Source organism: Heteronotia binoei, chromosome 13 (genome assembly GCF_032191835.1).
Source record: "Heteronotia binoei isolate CCM8104 ecotype False Entrance Well chromosome 13, APGP_CSIRO_Hbin_v1, whole genome shotgun sequence".
In the NCBI taxonomy this organism is placed as follows: domain Eukaryota; kingdom Metazoa; phylum Chordata; class Lepidosauria; order Squamata; family Gekkonidae; genus Heteronotia; species Heteronotia binoei.
Window position 1 is genome coordinate 63,250,121 of NC_083235.1, and position 25,347 is coordinate 63,275,467.

The 25,347-nt window shown below is 45.6% G+C and overlaps 1 protein-coding gene across 2 annotated transcripts in view; it reads left to right on the forward strand.

Annotated features, from left to right (window-relative positions):
• The window catches only part of SPAG9 (sperm associated antigen 9), a 127,881-nt gene that overhangs the window by 47,240 nt on the left and 55,294 nt on the right, over positions 1 to 25,347 (forward strand). For both annotated transcript variants that reach the window (XM_060253431.1, XM_060253432.1), the window contains 3 exons: positions 13,645 to 13,849; positions 16,339 to 16,438; positions 17,521 to 17,642. In XM_060253431.1, coding sequence (XP_060109414.1) covers positions 13,645 to 13,849; positions 16,339 to 16,438; positions 17,521 to 17,642 — 427 coding nt within the window. The remainder of the gene's footprint in view (positions 1 to 13,644; positions 13,850 to 16,338; positions 16,439 to 17,520; positions 17,643 to 25,347) is intronic.

Here is a 25,347-nt window from a genome sequence, read left to right on the forward strand (position 1 = left end):
TGTGCTCTGACTGAGGCATTGTGCAGCTCAATACTGAAATGCCCTGGGATGAAAAATACTGTGAAGTAAACTTAAAAAAACGAAACAAAGACTACCACTATATTGAAGATATTTCCCCACTGTTCTTCTGTTTCCTGCGATGCAGCTCTAAAGAGAGGTGGGAAAGTTATTTGCAGTCTGCTTACATGACAAAATAAATTGCATAGTTATTACATTTTAGAGAAAATATGACATAGACCAGGGTGTTGAACATCTGGCCCACAAGCCTGTTCCATTGCCCACAGGGCTCCTATCAGACTTGCAAGCAACTGACTGTCATCTGCTTCCTTCTCCCTCTCCTGCTTCCTTCGATCACCAGTTTTTATTTCCCCCCTCTGATGAGGCAGCTGAGCCAAGCAGCCTCTTTCCTTCTTCCCTCTCCCTCTTCCCAAAGGGGGAGAAGGAGGGAGGAGGAGCCTCAGCCAGTGGAAAAGCTGACTCTGTAGCTCTGCTGTGTGATTGAGAGAGCCTGCACTCTGTTACACAGCAGAGCTACACAGCCAAGCCTCTTTTCCTTCTGTTGGCTGAGGCTCCTCCCCCTCTTTGTACCCTGGGGGGGAGGCAGGGAAAGAGGGAGAGTTTCCTTTGCCTAGTTCCCTCGATCAATCGCATGGGAGAGAGACAAAGAAAGCACCTTTAAGACCAGCAGCGTTTTATTCAAGGTATGAGCTTTTTGTCTTGTTACAGAGAGAGAGTGAGTGTGTTATGTTAGGCTGTTATGCCAGGGCCCTCCTGGATGCAACTAGGTTCCCCTTCTCTTTTTCACTGTATTAGTGCCCTCATGGTCCAGCCTTTCTCATCAGGAAAGCAATGTGAATTATTTAGCTGAGGAATAACAACAATCCGTGATTAGTCTGAGAGTGTGTGTCCAGACCAAGTTTACTGAGCACATTGCCTTTGTTTTTTTTTCCTTTCATATTTTCCTTTGGTTTCCTTTGATTGGGGATTTTGAACTTAAGACTTCCCAGATATAGTGGGTGATACTGACCACTATATATGGCTGTCTCTCTATTCTTGCACTGCCTCATAGGAGTTGTAGTTATTTCTCTGAGGAAGACGATAGTTTTGTAGACAGCCCTCAGTCCTTCACATGTTCTTGACCAGCACATGAAGCAGCTTATGTATGAAAGCTCACAGTGCCCAGCCATTGCATGTTTTCCTCTGGGTCTTAGGCTCAAAGCATTGACTATGAGATTTCTGTAATGGATGTCAGTAAATCAGAAGTAGGTTTGCAACTTACAGGCGCACACCTGAACAATACCTGAACTGCATACTCAAGATGGCTACTGCACAGAATATTGTCTCTAATTTTTGATGCAACAATTCAGAGCAAGAAGTGTCATTTATCAGAGACTGTTCAGACAAAATATTGCAAGCGTGCTAATATTTTAAGCATGTTTTGTTTTAAGTTTTTTTTCAAAAAATCATTAATTGTGTTTGTCTCTGCCCTTTATAAAGTTTATATCTCTGCTACTTGGCGTTACATTTTATGATGCATGTGGCCTGCCCTGACAAGGTCTTATTTACGTCAGATCCCACTCTCATAACAAGAGTTTGACGCCCCTGGTATAGATGGTGTTTGTTCCAAAACTTTTGAATTGGTATTGGCTTGCGTTGTAATCAAACCTCTTAAATTATTAAGTCTGCCTAAGACCTTTTTTCAGAGTTACCGAAGGAGTTTTTACATGTCACTTAAAAGCTCATTTGAGCCTTCCTCTCCCTTCTTATATCTCACATGAATATTAATATAGACAAGGGCATGAAAGACAATTGGCCAGGAAGGGCGAGGACATGCGAGTGTTACAGTTACATTATGGAAGACAACGGTACAAAAAATACTGTAAGCCTCTTTTGTGTAAATGCACTACGGCTAAGCGATACAGGAGGAGTTTTCCTTTCCCGGCCCCAAACGGGAGTGTTAGCATAACCCGCCTTCCTACACATCCCAATATTATGGAGCTGTAAATCTTCTGCCTTTGCATTCTGAACTACAGGGCAGTTCCTTCATAGGAAATGGGGCAAGAAGGAGAGTCCAGAATCCTGAGTGGGATGATACATATTCCTGATCACATAAGGGTCGGTAAATGATATTCAAAAATTATACACATAAGGGGTCAGTAAATGATATTCAAAAATTATACAGGAATAAAACCAGCAATACAACAATTGAACATATGAAGCTGCCTTATACTGAATCAGACCCTTGATCCATCAAAGTCAATATTGTCTTCTCAGACTGGCAGCGGCTCTCCAGGGTCTCAAGCTGAGGTTTTTCACACCTATTTGCCTGGACCCTTTTTTGGAGATGCCGGGATTGAACCTGGGACCTTCTGCTTCCCAAGCAGATGCTCTACCACTGAGCCACCGTCCCTCCCCATGAACATATGAAGCTGCCTTCTACTGAATCAGACCTTTGGTCCATCAAAGTCAGTATTGTCTTCTCAGACTGGCAGTGGCTCTCCAGGGTCTCAAGCTGAGGTTTTTCACACCTATTTGCCTGGACCCTTTTTAGTTGGAGATGCCGGGGGTTGAACCTGGGACCTTCTGCTTCCCAAGCAGATTGTCACGGCTGGGGCCGGGTCAGGCAAAGTCCAGAGGCAGTCCGAGGTCTGTAGCCAGCAAGCAGGAGTGTCCGAGGTGCCAAATCCAAATCGCTGTGCAAGTATCGCAGGTCCGAGGTCCAGAAGCCGAGGTCAGGGAGTCCAGAAGTCAAAAGCCAAAGTCAGGAATTCAGGAACCAAAGTCAAGCCGGAGTGGATGCTAGAACGTCAGGGAGATGACTAGTTGCTTCCACAAAGCCTCCTCCCAAAGCCCACAGCTATATAGCCCTCTGCTGGCTGTTGCCCATTTGGGCTAATTGCTGGCTCTGGGAGGCAGCCAGGATCCTGTTACAACTCAAGCATCCTTGCTCTTAGGAGGGCCAGAATCCTCTCAAAACTCAGGACTCAGGGAGCGTCTTGCTTGTGAGCGTGCCGCCCTCCTCCGATCCCTGAGGTCCTGACGGAGGCGGTCACGCACACGAGCCACCCGAGAGGGCGAGGCAGGGGGGCTGGGATCTTCTTCAGCAGGAGGCAGGGGTACTGGTGCAGGTGGCAGGGGTACAGTTTCCTTGGCAGACTCGTCTTCCTCTGCAGGGTCCCCAGCACCCATGACACTATCCCCCCCCCCAGGGCCCCCCTCCGTCGAGGGACCTGGGAGGTCAGGGTGGTCGTTGTGGAACTGTTGCACCAAGTCCGGGGCATGAAGATTGTCCACGGGCTCCCAAGACCGGTCTTCTGGGCCGTATCCCTCCCAGTCCACAAGGTACTGGAGGCCTCCGCGATGGTACCGGGAGTCCAGGATCTGGCGCACCTCGTATTCTTCCTCGTCATCCACCAACACCGGTGGTGGCGGCGGTGGGCAAGGAGGCCGAGCTGGGTCAGGGGGTGCAGCTGGAACAAGGAGGGAGCGATGGAACACAGGGTGAATGCGGAGGTGAGGTGGCAACTGGAGCCTGAAAGCGACGGGGTTTATTTGGTCCATGACGGGGTAGGGTCCGATGAACCGCGCATCCAGCTTGTGAGACCGACCAGGCCGGCGCAGGTAGCGAGTCGAGAGCCACACCTGATCCCCCGGCTGGACTGGGGGGCCTTCCTGCCTCTTCCGGTCCGCAGCCAGTTTATAGGCTTCCTTGGCCCGCTGTAGCTGCTCTCGGAGCAAGTCTTGGCTGGCGCGGAGTTCTTGCAGGTAGGCCTCGACGGCGGGGACATTCGTGGGTGGCAGGATCGCCGGGAAGAACCGAGGGTGGTAGCCGTAGGTTGCAGCAAACGGGGTCATTTGGGTAGATGAGTGGACCGCGTTGTTGTATGCAAACTCCGCTAGAGGCAACAGAGTGGTCCAGTCGTCCTGCTGGTAGCAGGTGTAGCAGCGGAGATATTGCTCTAGCGTGGCATTGGTGCGCTCTGTCTGACCATCTGTCTGCGGGTGGTAGGCTGAGGACAGGTGCACTCGAGTACCCAGGCTGGAATGGAGGGCTTGCCAGAACCGAGAGGAGAACTGGGGCCCCCGGTCTGAGATCAGGTGGGCTGGGAGTCCGTGCAGACGAAAGATGTGTTGCAGGTAGAGCTGAGCTGTCTCCTGAGCTGTGGGAAGTTTCGGGCACGGAATGAAGTGGGCCATCTTGGTAAATAGGTCGACGACCACCAAGATGCAAGTCTGACCTTTGGATCGTGGGAGTTCCGTGATGAAGTCCATCGAGATGGTATCCCAGGGTCCTGAGGGTGCGGGCAAGGGCTGTAACAACCCCGAGGGTTTGGCCGGGACGTCTTTGGCCCGCCGACAGACGTCACAGGAGCTGACATAACGGGCAACATCGGAGCGAACTCGTGGCCACCAGAATTCTCGCGTCAGCAAGTGGGTGGTCTTATGCTGTCCGAAGTGCCCGGCGGGCAACGAGTCGTGGGTCAGGCGTAGCACCTCTGCCCGTAAGGGCCCGGGCGGCACATAGAGGCGTTCGCGGTGTAGCAAGAGACCGCCTCGAGTCGTGAACTCGCCTGCCGAGTCATCTTGGAGGGCCTGGAGGTGTTGCTGGACCCAGGGATCGTTGGCCTGGCTAGCACGAATGTCCTCCACGAGTGTGGGTGTAGTGGAGGTGGCTGCAAACACTGAGGGCGGCAGGATGGGAGCAGCGGGCGCGGCCTCAGTTGAAGCAGGGGCGTATTCCGGTTTCCGGGAGAGTGCATCTGCTTTCCGGTTCTGGGTATGGGGGATGTAGGAGATCTGGAAGTCAAAGCGAGAGAAGAATAGGGACCACCGGATCTGGCGCTGGTTGAGACGGCGGGTGGTCTGGAGGTGCTCTAAGTTCCGGTGGTCGGTGAGCACTTGAACAGGGTGGCGAGCCCCTTCGAGGTAATGCCTCCAAACCTCAAAAGCCGCCTTGATTGCGAGCAGCTCTCTCTCCCAGATGGTGTAGTTCTTCTCCGCAGCGGTGAGCTGGCGCGAGTAATAGGCGCAGGGCTGGAGTGGCTGAGACGGCTTCTCGCGCTGGGACAGCACTGCTCCCAGGGCCACGTTGGAGGCATCAGCTTCCACCGTAAAGGGAAGCTGGGGGTCAGGGTATCTCAGGAGTGGCCCGGTGGCAAAACGGGTCTTCAGAGTGGAGAAGGCGTTATCGGCCTCTGGGGACCAGTGGAAAGGTTCTTTGGGGCGGAGTAGTTGAGTCAGGGGCGTGGTCAGAGATGCATAGGCCGGGATGAATTGCCGATAATAGTTGGCGAAACCAAGGAACCGCTGCAGGTCTTTGCGATTCTGAGGGGCCTGCCAGGTCAGGACCGCTTCCACTTTTTTCGGGTCCATGAGGATTCCCTGTGGTGACACAATGTGACCAAGGAACTCGACGGAGCGCAGGTCAAAGTCGCACTTCTCCAGCTTGGCGTAGAGGCCATGGGCTCGTAGGCGCTGCAGGACCTGGCGGACGTGCTCGGCGTGCTGGGCAGGATTGCGGGAGTAGATTAGGATGTCATCCAGGTATATGATCGCGAAGCGGTCGAGCAGGTCCCGGAATACATCATTCATGAACCTCTGGAAGACAGCGGGGGCGTTGGTCAATCCGAAGGGCATCACCAGGTGCTCGTACTGCCCGTATCGGGTCCCAAACGCGGTCTTCCATTCGTCTCCGGGCCGTATGCGCACCAAATTATACGCTCCGCGGAGGTCCAGCTTGGTGTAGATTTGGGCCCCCTTTAAACGATCCAAGAGTTCAGGGATCAGTGGTAGAGGGTACCGGTCGCGGATGGTGATCTTGTTCAGGGCCCGGTAGTCATTGCACAGCCGGAGCTCCCCACTTTTCTTCTTCACGAAGAGGACTGGAGCAGACAGGGGAGAAGTTGAGGGTCGGATGAATCCGCGTTTCAGGTTCTTGTCCAGGTAGTCTCGCAAAGCTGCCAACTCAGGCTCCGACATTGGGTACAGACGCCCCACCGGGAGTGGTGCTCCAGGTACCAAATCAATGGCACAGTCATAGGGTCGGTGAGGGGGAAGCTGATCTGCTCCTGTCTCCTCAAAGACATCGGCGAAATCCGCATACTTCTGAGGGAGCTGAGGACCACCACTCGGGATGCCGGCTGCTAGAGTGGTGGGAGGAGTCAGATGGGGGCATGGGTCTCGGAAGCGTAGTTCCTGCTGGGCCCAGTCCACGAGGGGGTTGTGCAGCTTCAGCCAGGAAAGGCCTAGAATCAGCGGGAAGCGAGGCATGCGGGCGACATCAAACTGTAGCTGTTCTTGGTGCTGCTGGACGTGGAAGGTGATGGGACAGGTCTCCTGGGTGACGGGGCCAGAACGGAGGAGGCGCCCGTCAATAGCCTCCACCAGCGTTGGAGTCTCTTTTGGCTGCACTGGAATCTGGTGCTGCTTTACAAAGGCGGCATCTACGAAACAGTGGGCTGCTCCCGAGTCCAGCATGGCATACACGAACAGCCAGCGTCCATCGGGCAGACGGAGTTTGACTGGTAGCAGGAACGGGCCCGGGGTATCAGCCTGTTGTTCAGAGGACCCAGCTAGTCGCCCCAGGCTGGAGGGTCCACTTACGCCTGGGGCTGGCCTTTTGGCGGCGGTGGCAATGTAGGTCCGGGTATCCGATGTTTAGCAGGGCAGCCAGAGGCATAGTGGCCTGCCGTGCCGCAGTAGAGGCACAGGTTCTGCGTGTGGCGTCTGGCCTTTTCTTCTGGAGTCAGGCGGGGTCGAGCAGCTCCAAGCTGCATAGGCTCACCCTCGTCTCTGGTACTAGCTGGGGATGGGAGAGGAGCCAAGTGGCATGGCGCAGGGAGCTGGCGCCCTCGGGTCTTGGCTTGGCGGCGACTTTCCAGGCGGCCATCGATGCGGAGGCAGAGGGTGATAAGTTCCTGGAGCGTGGGGGGCCGCTCCACCCTGGCCAGTTCGTCCAGGACTTCCTCTGCCAACCCCTCGGTAAACTGGTCCATCTGAGCAGCCTCATTCCACGCCAAGTCTTGGGCCAGGAGCTTGAATTCGGTGGCATACTGAGCCACCGAGGACTGGCCTTGTTTCAGGGCCCTGATTTTCCAGTTGGCTGTGGCTGCTTGGACTGGGTTGGAGAAGGCAGCAGACAGGTGGGCCTCAAACCCCTGGTAATCAGTCAGTAGGGGAGAGGACCCAACCAGTAGGGGTGTGGCCCACTTGGCCGCCTGCCCCTTTAACAGACTAATGATAAAACACACCTTCGTCTTGTCATTGGAGAAGTCCCGTGCTCTTAGTTCAAAGTACAGCTGACACTGTGCCAGGAAAGCAGGAAATTCTTCCACGGCACCCCCAAATCTGTCAGGTGGGGGAACTGGGCACTTGGCTGGAGCACTGGCCACAGGTTGTTGCTGCAAGTGCACTACTGCCTGTGTTAGCTGCTGTACCTGGGCTTGGAGCGCAGCCAGTAGTTCGGTGGTTTCACTTGCTTCAGCCTCCATCCTGTGGAGTGGGTGTTTGTCGGGTGGAAGCAATCTGTCACGGCTGGGGCCGGGTCAGGCAAAGTCCAGAGGCAGTCCGAGGTCTGTAGCCAGCAAGCAGGAGTGTCCGAGGTGCCAAATCCAAATCGCTGTGCAAGTATCGCAGGTCCGAGGTCCAGAAGCCGAGGTCAGGGAGTCCAGAAGTCAAAAGCCAAAGTCAGGAATTCAGGAACCAAAGTCAAGCCGGAGTGGATGCTAGAACGTCAGGGAGATGACTAGTTGCTTCCACAAAGCCTCCTCCCAAAGCCCACAGCTATATAGCCCTCTGCTGGCTGTTGCCCATTTGGGCTAATTGCTGGCTCTGGGAGGCAGCCAGGATCCTGTTACAACTCAAGCATCCTTGCTCTTAGGAGGGCCAGAATCCTCTCAAAACTCAGGACTCAGGGAGCGTCTTGCTTGTGAGCGTGCCGCCCTCCTCCGATCCCTGAGGTCCTGACGGAGGCGGTCACGCACACGAGCCACCCGAGAGGGCGAGGCAGGGGGGCTGGGATCTTCTTCAGCAGGAGGCAGGGGTACTGGTGCAGGTGGCAGGGGTACAGTTTCCTTGGCAGACTCGTCTTCCTCTGCAGGGTCCCCAGCACCCATGACACAGATGCTCTACCACTGAGCCACTGTCCCTCCTCCTTCTACTAATTCTAATTAGTAGAAGGTTAATTATGCAACTGGGTTAGTCCCTTTCTTTGTTCAACTATTCAAACTAACTGCTTTGGTTTCCTTGGTCTTTTTTTTCCCTCTTGGCAGTCAGACTGTTTGTTGGAAGCTTTTTGTTTGCTAAAGTCAGTGGTCTGTGAGCTGCATTCTTTCATGAATGCAGTTGGAATATAGAAGCTGCGAAATGTTTGCATAGAGCCAAGTTTTTATTCCCGTCTGGATGAGCTCTGGACTGCAGCTTCTACCACTGATGAATCTTCAGTAATTCAAGAGATGCAATAGAAAAGAAGTGACCAGCTGCATTGCTGAGATTTTTTTTTGTAAGGTAGGAGAAATAAGCATGTAAGGGGCATGTGAACTAAGCAGGCTAGCTAAAAACCTCTTCCAGAGGTGCTTTCCTGAGGCATTCTGTGAAAACAGGTCAATGAATGATAATAGATTCCCCTAAAAATGTAGTGATGATTGATTGCAACTGTTCTCACATTGATTGGGTAAATGTGTGCTCAAATCGTGCCATACAGACAGAGTTTCTGGACACCGTAAATTACCATGCATTTAAACAATTGGTCACAGATCCAGTTACAGAGAACGATGGCCTTGGATGCTGTTCTGAGTGGAGCTCGACGCATGGTGAGATACATAGATGTTGTTGCATCCGTTGCAAATGGTAACTGCAGCACTAATAAGTTAAGCTTACAATGGCCTTTTCATAAACTTTCCTTGACAGATTTTTCTGGAGTAGATCATCAGGTCTTTCTTCAACCCTCCCCATTTATCTGGATTTGGTACTGGCATGTACACAGGTGTACATAGCTGGATTTGTGCTGTGTGCTGGAGAAGGCTCCTGCACATTCCTTGGACATTAAAGGTGACAAACAGACAAGTATTGGAGCACATAAAACCAGACTTGCCATTGGGAGGAAAAATCACAAAACCGCAATTGACTTATTTCAGCCATTTCCTGTGGAAGAACTCACTAGAAAAAGAAGTTATGCTTGGATTGGTTAGCTGCAAAAGGAAACCAGGCCATCAAAGAACATGGTGGCTAGACACCATAACACCAGCCTGAGCATGGAACGACTAAAAGAAACAGTACAAGATAGCGTAATTATCACAAGAAGAAATAATGAATTTATAACTTACGGTGCTATGACAAACTTGCGAGGTATGATCAAGATATGGCAAGAAATCAAAGCTGGAAATGAAATGAAATGGTGGACATACTTTCAGATTTCCTCAAGACTTAAAAATGGTATCTATACCAAGAGAGTTACCAAATAACTAACTTTGAAAAGATTGTTTTACAGCCTAATTAGGATGAATTTACAAGTTATTGCATCAATACGATTCTGAAAAAAGACCAGGTAAAATCCTTCATGATGAAATGGATGCAAAATTTCAGTGAGGAAGTAAAATTTCAGTGCTGGGAAACCTATGTACTAAGGACATTAAATTTACTGCTAGTCAAGCACCAAAAGAAAACTGGTATAAGATGTTTTACAGATTTGTTGTTGTTCAGACGCACAGTTGAGTCCGACTCTTTGCGACCCCTATGGACAAAGTCACGCCAGGCCCTCTTGTCCTCCACCATTCTCCGAAGTCTGCTCAAATTCGTGTTTGTTGCATCAGTAACACTGTCCAGCCATCTCATCTTTTGCCATCCCCTTCTTCTTTTGCCTTCTGTCTTTCCCAGCATCAGGATCTTCTCCAGTGAGTGCTCCCTTCTCATTTAGTGGTCACAGTATTTGAGCTTCAGCTTCAGCATCTGACCTTCCAGGGAACAGTCTGGATTGATTTCTCTTAGGACTGACTGATTTGATCTTCTTGAAGTCCAAGGGACTCTCAAGAGTCTTCTCCAGCACCACATCTCAAAAGCATCTATTCTGCGCTCGGCCTTCCTTATGGTCCGGCTCTTACTGGGAATATCATCGCTTTGACTATATGGACTTTTGTTGGCAGGCTGATGTCTCTACTTTTTATTATACTGCCCAGGTTCGCCATAGTTGTCCTCCCAAGGAGCAAACATCTTTTAATTTCATAGCTGCAGTTACCATCTGCAGTAATCTTAGATCCCAGAAATATGAAGTCTGTTACTACTTCCATGTCTTCCCCTTCTATTTGCCAAGGTGTGATGGGGCCGGATGCCATGATCTTAGTTTTTTTGATGTTGAATTTCAAGCCTACTTTTGTGCTCCTCTTTCACCCTCAACAAGAGGTTCTTTAGGTCCTCCTCACTTTCTGCCATTAGAGTGGTGTCATCTGCATATCTGAGGTGATTGATGTTTTTCCCGGCAATCTTAATTCCGGCTTCTGCTTCATCCAGACCAGCGTTCCACATGATGTACTCTTCATATAAATTAAATAAGCAGGGTGACAATATACATCCTTGTCGAACTCCTTTTTCTATTCTAAACCAATCAGTTGCTCCATATCCCATTCTGACAGTTGCTTCTTGACCCTTATACAGGTTTCTCATGAGACATGTGAGGTGGTCTGGTACTCCCAACTCTGTAAGGACTTGCCACAGCTTGTTGTGATCCACACAATCAAAGGCTTTAGTGTAGTCAACGAAGCAGAAATAGACGTTTTTCTGATACTCCCGTGCTTTTTCCATAACCCAAAGGCAAAAAAAGGTCACAAAAAAAATAGCACTAGTATCAGGAAATCCCTTCTTTTTCTTCTTTGCTATTGTTGTTCCTGTCAGCGCACGTAATTTCTGTGTATGTAGTACAAACTATTTTTTAAAAAGTCACAGGATGATTGCTAATGAGAATAAAGCTTCCAGTATTAGGAAGGCAAGATAGATTTTGGCACTGGAGCAGTGAGGCAGGACTACAGGCAATAAGATTTAGATGCACTGAGGAAACCAGAAGTCTTCAAGGGCTTCACTGAGATGTGGCCAATTGAGCACTGTTAGGTAGGGGAGGAAAGCAGTAAAAAAAAATGCCAGTCTTACCCAAGAGCTTCCATGATATTGCACATTCTTTGAAGGCAATAATGCATCAATGCAGATAAATCTTGCTTTTTGGCACCTGACAGATAATAAGGCTTTAATATTTTTGTATCTGAGAACTGTACCATTGCTGAAGTTTGCTTGCATTTTTATTGTTACGCAGACACTCAAAGTGGAGCATTAGACTTTCTTTTACCTTCCTCCAAACATGCTTTATCATGTGCTAATAGAACAAAGGTAGGAGTCCAGAGTTCCTGTGTTTCATCCTAATAGACCAGAAGCCTTGACCTGGATAGCCCAGACTAACCTGATCTCATCAGATCTCAGAAGCTAAGCAGGGTCAGCCCTCTGGTTAGTAAATGGATGGGAAGACTATAAAGGAAGTCCAAGGTTGCTACACAGCAGCAGGTAATGGCAGACTACCTCTGAACATCTCTGGCCTTGGGCTGCCATCAGTTGGTTGTGACTTGATGGCAAAAAAAGGGGGCCAGAATTATGTCAGATGGTGGCATGTTGACATGTATCCAGCAATCTGTTCATGGAAGGTATATGGAGTTCTTTTGCATTTTTCTCTGTTCTTGGAGCCTCTTCTGTCTGCTGAAAATATCTATGGAATAGGAATAAGACCTGTTGTGATGGAAAAGACAGACTGACCTATATTGGCATATCAAATATAAAAATACATTAAAGTGCATAATGATGGAAAATACAACAGGCTCTAGACAGAGACTGTGGGTGAATGTCACCCCCCCCCATTGTCTTCCCGCCCACTCACCCACATGAAGGCATTCACTCCCTCCAACCTTTGTGTCTTCCCACCGATCCAGTGTGGCCATTTTCTGTAGGGGAATTGATCTGACTTCAGCTTTCCATCTCCTCCCTCTTCCCTGCAACCTCTACCTAGAAAAAGTACAGTCTTTCTCCACAATGTGGACCAAAGCATCTTACATCATTCTTCTCTTCCTGTTTTGATCTGCACAATAAGCTTGTGAGGTAGGTTAGGCTGAAAGTCTGTGAATGGTCCCAAATCACAGCGTGGACCAAAGCAGGAGGGAAGTGACCTCAGCAAGGTATAATGACACAGAATCCACTCTGCAAAGCAGCCATTTTCTCCAGGGAACCTGATCTCTGCCATCTGGAAAGCAGTTATAATTCTGAATGACCTCCAGCCCTCACCTGGAAATTGGCAATGGTTCCCCAGGAGGAAATGGCTGGTTTGGAGGGTGGAGTCTATGACCTTTTATCTGTCTGAGGTCCCACCCCTCCTCAAACCCCACCCTCTCCAGGCTCCACCCCTTAGTGCAGCAACATTTGCACAAATAGGTTGGTGCAGCCCAGATTAAACGTTAAGTGATACTGACTACCCACTCAGCTTCCATGTGGTTCATGTTCATCTTCCCTTGCAAAATATGCCCGCATGTAGAACTTCAGAAAGTTCATGTAAAAATTCAGAAATGTTAGCTGGCCTTGAGTAAATGTTATTTTCATTTATTTCAGTGAAACTGCCTTTGAAGTGTGAACTGTAATGCAACAGTCTCACAAATGCTTTGTGTGAGCTATGATTAAAAGTTCTTAGGAAGTGTTGATGTACTATTTTTGTTCAACATTAAGTAATTGATTATATTGCTATCCGTTTCAATTGCGATGAGGTTTCTTCCAGTTGTACACAAGGTTGTAATTTCATTAGTGAATGATGGTCAGATCAGATTTCTTTCTGGATTTCCACCTAAGAGCAGTGTCGTATCAGGCACAATGGGATCCATGTCACATTTGTTCTTCATATATCTCTGCCCTGATAATCTCTAAAGAAAGGTGATGGAAGACTATTTTTTGGTAGCAAAATGTGCATTGGAAGGAAACCTGCTGAACCCTTTACCGTCCCTTATCACACCTCAGGATTCTTCATCACTGCAGGCATTTTTTTTCCTGCTCCAGCTCTGATACCAGAAATGCGGTGGAGTGGGAATGGTGTTTTGAGTAACTGAGCGCAGGCAAGTGGGGTGGGATGGGGTTGTCAGCTACTCTTATGCACACAAACGTTGTAAGTCCATTTTTTAGATGCGAACAGAGGATATGTATCATGGCTGCTTCTATTCTCCGAACATGAGATTCTCCTTTGGTGGAAGAGAGTGTCCAGCATTATGGGATTACTCTTCTCATCTGGGGGGAGGGACGGCGGCTCAGTGGTAGAGCATCTGCTTGGGAAGCAGGAGGTCCCAGGTTCAATCCCCGGCATCTCCAAAAAAGGGTCCAGGCAAATAGGTGTGAAAAACCTCATCTTGAGACCCTGGAGAGCCGCTGTCAGTCTGAGAAGACAATACTGACTTGGATGGACCAAGGGTCTGATTCAGTATAAGGCAGCTTCATATGTTCATGTGTGCTCTAGTAGTAATAGGCATCTTTTGACTAGAAAAGACAACATATTAACTGGCTTCGCTACCTGTCTAGGAGTGTCGTCATAAAATTATGCATACATTTTTTGTAATTCTTGCAAAATTCTCTGTCTTTTAGGATGAGCTTTCTGATAGCCAAGCAGGTTCAAAATCTACTACGCCGGTATTGACAGCCGCTTCAAATGCACTCGCAGCTGCTGAAACCCCCCCGAATGAAGACGATGAAGGACTTGTGAAGAACTCAGAGACGGGGAACATGAAATTGGACATAAGTAAACACATTGAAGTGCAAGTAGCTCAAGAAACAAGAAATGTATCTATTGGTAAGTTCCTGAAATGGTTGCGTGGCTGTAGTTAATATTTTGAGAAATTTTAAAATCAAAATTTATTATGTTAAGAAATAAAATGGTCAGCTCTGAGTTTTAGAAGACTAAAAAAGTTAAGGTCGTCCCCTGTGCAAGCACCGAGTTGTTACTGACTCATGGGGTGACATCACGTCGCAATGTTTTCTTGGCAGACTTTTTTATAAGGTGGTTTGCCATTGCCTTCCCCAGTCATCTACACTTTACCCCCAGCAAGCTGGATACTCATTTTACCAACCTTGGAAGGATGGAAGGCTGAGTCAACCTTGAGCCAGCTACCTGAACCCAGCTTCTACCAGTATAATAATAATATAATAATAATAACTTTTTATTTGTATCCCGCCCTCCCCGCACAAGCAGGCTCAGGGCGGCTCACAACATATAAATGTAAATACAACATAAATGTAATACAATATAATAAAATCATATAAACAATAAAATCGTCTTAAATCAGTATACAGTTACATTAAAATTGACATTAAGGTGCTAAATGGATCTTAAATTCAGTAGAAGAGCAGAAAACATACACAGAGATGTTATCTTAGCTCAGCATGGGCGAAGGCTATTTTGAAGAGGTATGTCTTACAGGCCCTGCGAAATTGATTTACACATCGCAGGGCCCGTACCTCCTCCGGGAGTTGGTTCCAGAGTAGTGGGGCCGCAACGGAGAAGGCCCGATCCCGGGTGGTCTTTAATCTGGCCTCCCTTGGCCCAGGGATATTCAGCTGGTGCTTACCAGCTGACCTCAGTGCTCTCTGGGGCTCATATGGGGAGAGACAGTCCCTCAGGTAGACAGGCCCTCGGCCATATAGGGCTTTAAAGGTCATGACCAGCACCTTGTAACGAACTCGGTAGACCACTGGCAGCCAGTGTAGTTCGTGCAACCCTGGCCGTATGTGCTCCCATCTTGGAAGCCCCAATAGCAGCCTAGCCGCCGCGTTCTGCACCAGCTGCAACCGCCGAGTTCGGCACAAGGGCAGCCCCATGTAGAGGGCGTTGCAGTAATCCAGTCTGGAGGTGACCGTCTGGAGGTGACAGTCTGGAGGATTGAACTCAGGTCGTGAGCAGAACTTGGACTGCAGTACTGCAGCTTACCACTCCGCACAATGGAGCTCTCTTTTAGAAGACCAGCTATCAGTTAATATTTATGGCTGCTTAAATATTATGCAGTTATGGTGTAGGTATCACTTTCATGTAGAAAGCATTACACACACTGGAAAAACAAAATTGCTTCATCCAGTGTATTTAGATTAAATGTATATGTGAAAATCTATGCATTGGCGGAATACTGCTCTTTGAAGGGCTAGCACTTAAATCTGAAATATGCATAATAGCGAGTTAATAATCCATAGGGGTGTTTAATTGGTTTCTATGAAACTTACTTTCATGTATAATGCATGTGTCATCATGGTATTGTTGGTATTGCCTCTCAATGAATTTTCTAAGAGCTAGTAACGTCAAACGTTGCAAACGTTCTGTGTGAAAACGAACTCTGTGTAGGATTTTTGTAGCACAGGAAAGAGCCATTATAACTTTTTCAATTCTTCTAAGCATGGGAAAGCCCAGTAATTCAGTGAAACTTTTTGCCACTTGGCAAGATCCATCAGACTGAAACCAGTCAGTGTATCAGATTAATCTATAGCAGTTGAGTTGATTCTGTGAAAATCAGTGATAGATTCAGATCTCTTCCCCATCAGAAAGTTGACTCCTAGGGTCATGGAACACAGCTGGACTAATAATCATGTGAATTGAGAAGGAGAAGGGAGGACAATCTCTGTTCCTTCTTCCTATGTCAGCACAGCTGCACTGATGCAAAACAGACAATAATGTGATTTTGTCTCTACACGGCAACGCCTAGAGCCATATGATTAATATCTACATGGTTCTCACTTCCCTCCCATATCAACTTTCCCAGAATTGTGAAAGGCCACTGAGGGGAGGGAAACATGAGAACTTTCTGACTCTTGCAGTTATGGATTGCAGAATATAACCCATGGGTTATATGTGATAGGCATTAGCAGAGATCAGGAAGGAGAAAGGTGTATAATTACTAAGTCCCTATACCAGGGGTGGCCAAACATACTTAATGTAAGAGCCACATAGAATGTACATCCGATGTTTGAGAGCCGCAAGACATGAATGTCAGACGTTTGAAAGCCGCAAGACGAAAAAGGAAGGAAGGAAAATAGATGAGGAAGAGAGGTGGAAAGAAAGCAACTTTAAGTTTAAATGCATTCTCCAGGCTGCTGCCTTGCTGGGCAGTGGGGGCTTCAAGAGCTACACAGTATGTGTGAAAGAGCCACATGTGACTCCGAGCCTTAGTTTGGCCACTCCTGCCCTATGCAATTCAGGAGCCCCGTCATTAGTTAGAGACTTTATATGTGACATATCAGGTTTCTTAAGCAGTTTTTTCCCTTCTGTTAACTGATATGTACTGCTTTCTTCCCAAGGTTCTAATGAAAATGAAGACAAATCTGAAGTTCAGGCAATCATTGAATCCACACCAGAGCTGGATATGGATAAAGACCTTAGTGGATATAAAGGTTCAAGGTACTTGGCACAGTATTTTAGCCAGTAAAAATTTAGAAAAATTGAAAAGTTATAACAATCTTTGTTTAGGACAAATGCCCTGACAATCCCTAAGTGGTACAGTCAGCCACAAAACCATTTATCATTTTACATAGGGTGCTTAGGAAGGTCAGAAACAGTTTGAATGCATCCTGTACTGCCTCAGCTAAGGTACCAAGAAGGTCCAAGCATTTTATTCAGAGTCCCTCAGGAAGGCGAGGGCAATTTGACAAACTTGGTGTGTCCAGTCTTTCCAAGCATCTGGCACAGAATGAAGGACTGTACCCCTCAGATACTGAGAGGACTTGGGAGAGGAGGAGAGAAGAAGATGCTAAAATGAACCAGGTTAGTGGTGAGACAGAAGGGAAACAAGATGGGCCAGATGAGCAGTAGAGAAGTGGATAAAAGGTAGGAAGAGAAGGCTAGGTGAGCACCTCTGTGTGATGGGCATGGCCCCATCCTCCTGCTTTATATACACTTGGTTTCTTACTTAATTCTGGAGGTATGCCTCTCGGTAGGAGCTGCAAGATGAATGTGCAATGTTATGAACGAGAACATATTTTATCAGTTGCTTGTTGTATTATAATTTTTTTTATTTATTTCAATAAAATATTTAATTTTTTTAAAAAAAACAAGAGCATACATTGTCAGATGGATGCTGTGGTTAAGAAGGTTGTTGATGAGTCATTCATGGATAGATTGAAGAAGCAATTTTTACCTGTATTTTAACTGGATCTAGACTTCAGAGCTGTTGGCAATAAATGAAAATTCATTAATCTGCTCGTAAAATTGATTTGGATCTACAAGAGATGGTGGAAAGCCAAGTCGCAGCCCACTTACAGCCTCCCTGTATGGTTTTCAAGGCAAGACTGAGAGGTGGTTTGCCTTTATCTGCCTATGCTTTGGATTTCCTGGATCCAAATATTAACCAGGGCTGATCCTGCTTCTCTTCTGAGATCTGAGGAGATTCACCTAGCCTGGATCTGCATATGTAATGTTTAAACCAGTTAGCACTATTATCTTTTTTAAAAACTTCTTTTTTAAATTTCAATTCTGTTGCCCAGCACTCCTACCAAAGGCATAGAAAACAAAGCATTCGATCGTAATACAGAATCACTCTTTGAAGAGTTATCTTCTGCCGGCTCTGGTCTGATTGGGGATGTGGATGAAGGAGCAGACTTGCTGGGTAAGTGGATACTTCAGAAACTGCTGTTGAAGACAAATAGGAAAAATAAGTGGGGATTTAAGAACCATGACGATTGCGCCGTGGCCTTTAAGTACTGAAATTACATTTTTAAAAGTATTGAAGTGAGATGATTAACTTTGTGTAAAATATTCCTTTTGGATTCCTTACAAATGATGATGAGGATAAAAAGCATTCATTCTGTTCTAAAATATGCCTACCAATTTGTTCAAACCTTTCAGTGGATAGCGTGGATTTACAAGAAGAGTAGTTTGTGGACAGCCTCTAGGCAAGAATCAAGTATTGTGTCATGGGGAGCTCTGAAGCCACTCCCAGAATCAGTAATCTACGCAACGATAAGGGGAAGCATATACAACCTAAACTGCTGTTTTTTAAAGGAAATTTTAGGTCACTATCCTGCCTCTTGAATTAATCATACACAGGCATTGACTTCCTGGTTCAGGCTCACATCTTCCCCAGTTACAGCCCACAAATTGACATAATCCTCTTTACTTACATGTTGCACAGCTCAAATACACATAGTATGTGTTAGTTGGTTGAACTCTGCCCCACTTTATCATTTTGTATGCTGTCATGTTGGATTTACATAGTGGATCTACTTCTTTTGTAGCCCCCCCCTCCCCCCCGTTCTGTTGAGCCAGGAGAGGGTTGGCGTTGACAGTAACGGAGCAGTAGGATGACTTGGTTACAGCAGCAGATAGGGGGGCTGCACTGACCCTCACTTCCCTATGGTGTGTGTTCACTATACACAGGAATACAAGCATAAGCTCACCTCACCACATTAGCCAGAAACAACCACAAAACATAATAGCAAAAGCTTCTCTTTTTCTAAAGCTGTGGCTCCACTGAAGTCTAGCATGCTCTATCCTTTAACTTAACTTTATCCTGTATCCCCCTTGCCACACTATTTCCTTTTTCCTTTTCTTGATAACACTTATATCTTGAACATTTCCCTGTCTTCTTCCCACCTCACCTCCCAGTCTACGTTTGATCTGCCTCCCCATCTTCATCTGTATTTATTATTTGATCCTGCCTTTCTCCACAATGAGGACCCAAAGCAGCTTATATCATTCTTTTCCATTTTATCTTCCCAACAACCCCGTGATGGGGTAGTGTGTGAAAGTGGCTGAGAGTGGGGATTTGAACCAGAAGTCTGTAGCTCCTCTGCCCTAAGTTCAGGGCTGACTACGTGAAGCTCCTCTGCACCCCTGAGTCCCCTTATCCTGAGGAGTCTCCAGCACTACTTGTCTCAGGCTGATCCAGGATATTCATAGGGTTGCTGTTGGAGACCAGTTGTCATCAGTGTGAGACCTATCCTGTGAAGTTCCTCAGGGTGCAGTTCTATCCCCCATCCTTTTCAATCTCTATGTAAAGCCCTTAGGACAAATCATGTATAGCTCTTGGGCTGGATGTCATCAATATGTGAATGGTACTCCGCTCCATATATCCTTATCCAAATCCCTGGTGAAGCGGTAGAAGTCCTGAATTGCTACCTGGCTGCTGTGGTTAATTGGCTAAGAGTGAACAAAATTGAAACTAAACCCAGAAAAAACAAAGGTAACGCTGGTTGGGAAGATGGAGATCTTGAAGGATATTGTTCTCCTCACTTTTGATGGACTTCAGCTGACCCTTGCTGACTCAGTTAAGAGCCTTGGGGTTATAATAGACGCAGCTTACTGTGGAAACAAATTAATGCAGCTGCAAAAAAAAGGCTTTCCCCCCTCAGCCTAGCCTCAAAATGATCCCTTAACTTGATATGGCTGCTCTGGCCTCATGGACCCATGGCACAGTAACATCAAGATTAGACTATTGTAATGCACTGTACATTAGTCTCCCCTCAAGGTAAATTTGGGGATTCCATTTGGTACAAAATGCTGCACCTCAGCTATTATTTGGAGCTAGATGGAGCACTCATATTACTCTCATCCTGCAGGCACTTCACTGGATGCCCCTCAGTACCCTCGTATCTATGAGACCACCTCTCCCACTATACACTGCCATAGTTTCATTCATTGGAGCTGGGGGTTTTGCCAGTCTGCAAATGGGCAAAATCAACATCTGCCCATATACGTACCTTCTCCATTGTGACCCCTACCTTATGGAATGGCCTACCTGAGCAGGTCAGGAAAGCTCGCACTCTCCTGACTTTCTGAAAACAATGCAAAACTGATTTATTCAAGAAGACTTTTCTGTGCAAGCAATAGAGTCTCATTGTATTAAATATTTTACAAAGTTATTTAACTAAATTATCAGGGATCGTGGTGTATACTGCTGTTTATTGCTTGCTGAAACTAGGATCCTGCTGTGAGAGCCCTCTCCAGCCCCACCCACCCCACAGGGTGTCTGTTGTGGGGGAGGAAGGTAAAGGAGATTGTGAGCCGCTCTGAGACTCTTCGGAGTGGAGGGCGGGATATAAATCCAATATCTTCTTCTTCTTCTTCTTTTCAGGGGTGGCCAACGGTAGCTCTCCAGATGTTTTTTTCCTACAACTCCCATTAGCCCCAGCCAGCATGGCCAATGGCTGGGGCTGATGGGAGTTGTAGGCAAAAAAACATCTGGAGAGCTACCGTTGGCCACCCCTGTGCAATGTAATTCTTGCATCATTTAATGCGTCATGATAATACTTACGTGTTGTTTCAGTTCTGTTTTTAAATTTCTGATTGGTTCTATAACTCTAATCCTATTGCATTGTTCGTTGACTGTCCCATCCTGTTGATTATATTGACTTGCTCTGTGCAATCTGCCTTGAGTCTAAGTGAGAAAGGTGGACTATACATAATGTGAAGTAAAAGCTACTGGTGCTTCTTTTATTGTTTGGGAGTTTTTTTTAACCCCACTGTTATTGTTTTTAAAAAAAGATTTTGGATTTTTCTGCAAATCTGGGCTGTTTTTCAGGTTTGTAGAAATATCTGTCTTGGCCATTTACAACTCCGTTCTCCAGAATTAAGTATCCACAGATTTGGCAGTGCGGAGAATTGGACATATTGATATATTGGCAGCAAATACAACTAGTAATAGGAATTTCAGCCTGTTTTGGCCCTACAAAAAGCATGGGGAGATGTCTGAATTACAGCTGGGGAAAACATTGTATGTGTGTATGAATCCCCCCCAGCCTTGTGCTGATTCCTCCAATCAGAAATGGTACTGCCAGGCTGCTTTGTGCCCTTGCATGGAAAAAAGGCACAAGCAGCCAGGACAAGGATTAGGAATGGATTCTGATTGGCAAAATAGTGTGTGTGTGTGTGTGTGTGTGTGTATGTGTTAATTCTCTCTATCCCACAACCCAGTCCTGAACAAGATTGTTAGGTATCATAATTTGTAGTTTACTCTTAGAGTTTGAAGAGAAATTACTAAATGTGGTCTTATATTGAGATCAAAGTAATCACATATTCACAGAAAAGACAAAGCTTAATGCCAATAGCCCCTACTGTAAACCAGTCTTTTGATTGTGTTTACTGTCTGTAAACCATACAGCAGGGAATGTGTTGTGGAAGTGGCAATTTGCTTTGCATGGTTTTAATTTTTATTCTTTTTGACATATATTGAGTAAAATACTTTCCCTCCTCTGTAGTCATGCTTTGTATCTTCAAAAACTAGTCAGACTGCCCCTGCCTCTTGAAGTATTTTGCTCATTTAAGTTGGAGGAGCACAGTCTGAAATCTGAACAAGAGAGGATGGTACAAACTGCGTTTAGGGACCTTGTAACCTTTCACCTGAGAGGGAGCTCCCTAAATGCTCCTCCCCCGCGCTGGTAATATCAAGTGGAAATGGCATGCCCCCCCATAACAGTGGTTTTTACAACATCAGCTTTTTAACTGTGCCCATTCTCAGCTTGGGGAATGGAATCGGGTAAAGGATGGGTGTTGGTGCATTATGGTTGCTGCTACTAATGTTATCAGCATGGACAGAGGTATAGATTATAGCCAGCTTGGAACTGAAGGAAAGAAGTGGGTAATGAGCTGGGGAGGATGCCGATGAGGCAGTGGGCCGACCTAGTGGGAAGGGATGTGATGGCCACGTCTTCATACACATTCCCACCATCTAGTGGGCATCCTGTGAGAGAATGGGAGATGTTTGTAGAAGCATATCTTCCTCTCAGTGGCCCCCTGTGCTCTCTGAAAAGCTGCTGCTGAGGAACAGGAGGCACTCCTGCTTATGTGAGAGGAGTTGGGGAATTCCTACCTTTGTGCTGCAAGTGCAACCCTATGCACTTGACACTTCTCTTGAGTCCCCATTTTTCAAGGGATGTGGGCTGCTGGGGCAAAAAGGGGGGCAGGAATGATCTGCTTTTGCTAACTCTTCCTAGTCTTAGGAGTTTGGATCCAACCACACATACTTAGTTTTAGAAAAAAAAAAGTATTAAGGGTTTCATTGTCAGTATTCTGCTGTAAACAATGTTGCTTTTATAAGATTTTCCTAGGTACAGCTAAAACAGTTCTTATGAGAAAATCTTTGGCTCTCTTGTAATGTTAACCAGCATTGTTAATAAATCTAGTGGGTTTGGTTGTTTTAGGGAGGGAGTGTAAAACACTTTGTGGAAATAGAACTAACAGCATTATTCTAACCGTATTTACACAGAAACTTCACTGAACTTAATAGGACTTCTATATAAATCTTCTAAATGTTTTATTTGTATGCATTTTGCTAGTATTTTAAGGAAAGTGTAGTTTTTAAGCATTTTTAACATGAACTGCCTTGATCATATGTCTATTCACGGAAACATGGCATATAAGTTATATAAAGAAGTGGGCCTGGGCTGCTGCTTTACTCTTACTTTCAGAGGCATATTCTGTATTAATGGTATGACATGCAGTGTATTGATTGTTTCATTTGATTAATGGTGCACAGTGGTTTCTACAAAATTAGTTAATTGGGATTCTCTAATCTGCTTTCTCTTGGGCTGCGTACCCAGGGGAATATTCTGGTGTGTATGCTTTTTCTATATTTTGAAAGTGACCGTGTTAAAATTCAGTGTTCATGGCTGATGCTCTCATAATGTTTGTGCTTTTTAAAAACAATCTTGCTTGATATCTTTTATTTTGCCTAATATTTATTTATTTATTTTTGTTTGGGATGCCTATAGTTAAAAGTGTAGTGCAAAAACTTTAGTACTCTTTCTGGATAAGGATTATACAATGTCTTTTCAAAAAAGCCAAATCACAAATATTAATGGAAAAAAAGGGAAAAACTGTTCTCTTTATTACTGGTCAACAATTGTAAGAATGATGCCTTGTAGATATCCTCCAAGAATGTGTTTTGGTGCAAGCACATGACCAGGACTTAGCTTTCTGGAAGCCCCTTCACCGTGTCCCAGTTACTGGATGCAGCGTAGAGGGTCAATCGCTTATCTTTTAAACAGATGTAGGATGCAAATACAAGTACGGGCTACTAGTAAAATATAAATAATATATTGCAGTACAACTATTCCAGCACTATGTGAGCCTGGGACAGGATCCTAGCAATTTCTGCGCTGGTGTGTGGGGTTGAGGGTTTGACCCTAAAAAGGCTTATGCTGGTAATCGTAGGTATCACTTGGACAAACAGCCACATGCAGTGGAGCTTGAACAAGGAGAAGAATGGGGTGAGACTGCATCTTTTCCCTTTTATACCAGCAGAAAAGCAAGTTGGGGTCGCTACCTACGCACACAGTAAAAATGGGATCCACTGCATTTTTGGAAACAGGTCTTATATTTGTAGGGCTGGTGTAACATTTCAGCAACTGTGGAAATGGCTATATGAAACGCTATTAATTTTGTCAAGATGCCATTTCTAAAGAGAATATATAGATACACATTTTTATCTTGTTATTCCTTCGGGGAGCTCCGGGTGACACACATGGTTCTCCCCATTTGTATTTTATCCTCAAACAACCTTGTGTTAGGTTGAGTGAATGACTGGCCCACGGTCACCTAGTTAGCCGCATGGCAAGTGGTGATTTGAACCTGGCCTAGCACTCTAGCCATTGTGAAGACACAGGCTGTCTTCACTTTATACCTATCACTCAAAAGGTGAAAAGAATTCACTACTTTTTGTGACTTCAAAAACAGGGGTTTGCCCTGATCTTGTGACTTTCTTCAGGTCTCTGATGTGTACATGGAGCTTTCTTCCTAATAAGGACTTTCCTGTTCACTTAATACAATGGTAAGTTTCTTGAGCTCTGTTTTTCAGTCACAGCACCCTGTGAACAGGAAATCCCATTTGCTTGAGAGCTCCATTTGGGTATGGAAGCAAACGGGGGCATTTAGCACAGGGCATTTGTCTTGTATTCTAAAGAGACGTATTAATGGAAATAATTTATTCAGTTTATAAATATACACTATAAATAGCAAGTCTGTTCCAATTTAATACACGTCTGGGATTAATTTTCCTAGATCTCATGTGGAACCTCTAATCCTTTATCGACTCCTGCATTCTAAGAGACATGAAACATGATCCAGATTAAAAGTAAATAAATATGTAGCTTTCATTGCAATTTTCTAAAAACGTTTCTTTAAATATAATTATCTTTTGAAGATCTAAAATGTACAGGTATTGATGTATTATAAACTGTGAACACCTTTCCTCCACACTTAAATAGCAGATTCCAAATGCACTTGAATAGCAAATTCCATTGTTAAGACCTTGCTTGTAATAATATTCATTGTGCAGTGTATTCTGCACAAAACTTGCTGCTTCATCTCAAAAAGAATATTACAGAGCTGGAGGAGGTACAGGAAGGAGAAGCAGAATAATCAAAGTTTATAAAATGACGCATAGTATGAAGAGATTAGATGCTAATAAATGTATTTTGCTATTTCTGTTAATTTGTTAGGTAATCTAGTCATATAGAGGTAAAATGTTTTTAATATCTTATAAGCATTTGAGGTCACTTTAGAAACAGATGGGTAGGACAGACCAAAAAGAAAACTACTTCACACAATACATAGAATGATTATAAAATGTGGTGTGGCTGCTCGTTTTAAGAAGCTTTAAAAAGGTATTAGAGAGATGGCGGAGGATAGATCTTAATAGGTAACAGAATCGACATATTCAGTAGTGTCATATTAGAATTTCAGTTGCAGATAAGCTAAAGAGGTGGGTGGTATCTTTTATAATCTGTTTGTGGATTTTTAGCAACATCTGTCTGGCCACTGTTTGGAAATCAGATGCTGGAGTAGATAGACCTGTGATCTGATCAGCAGGGTTCTTACATTTATCTTTTTGACACTACTCTCTTAACTGTTATTCTTTCTACTTACTCTTGTTTATAAATAGAACATATTTTGCTTCAGACTTTCCATGTCATCTTTGTTTGGAAATCTTCCATATCTGGCAGATCTCTAGTCTTGTACCACACCTCACCCATACTATCCTCCTCACATTAAATGTTTTTTCTTCTTTCTGCTCTTCATGGGATGCATGGGCTTTAAAGACCATGATTTCTTTGGTAAGGCTTCATCTCATTTGGGGATGATTTTCAGGGCAAGATGGATTGTCTTTGAGCTTTCCGTATTCAGCATGTCTTCTGTGTAATATAAATTACCTGGCTTTAATATCTCAACAAATACTACAACTTTGGTTGGTTTTGACCATTGTAAACTTCAATTTATTTTACTTATCTGGCAAAAGAACAGTCAATTTTTTGTGAGCCAAGGCTGATGTGGAAGAGAGGAAGGGGTGTATGAGAGATCCAAGGGCAAAAGCCTAT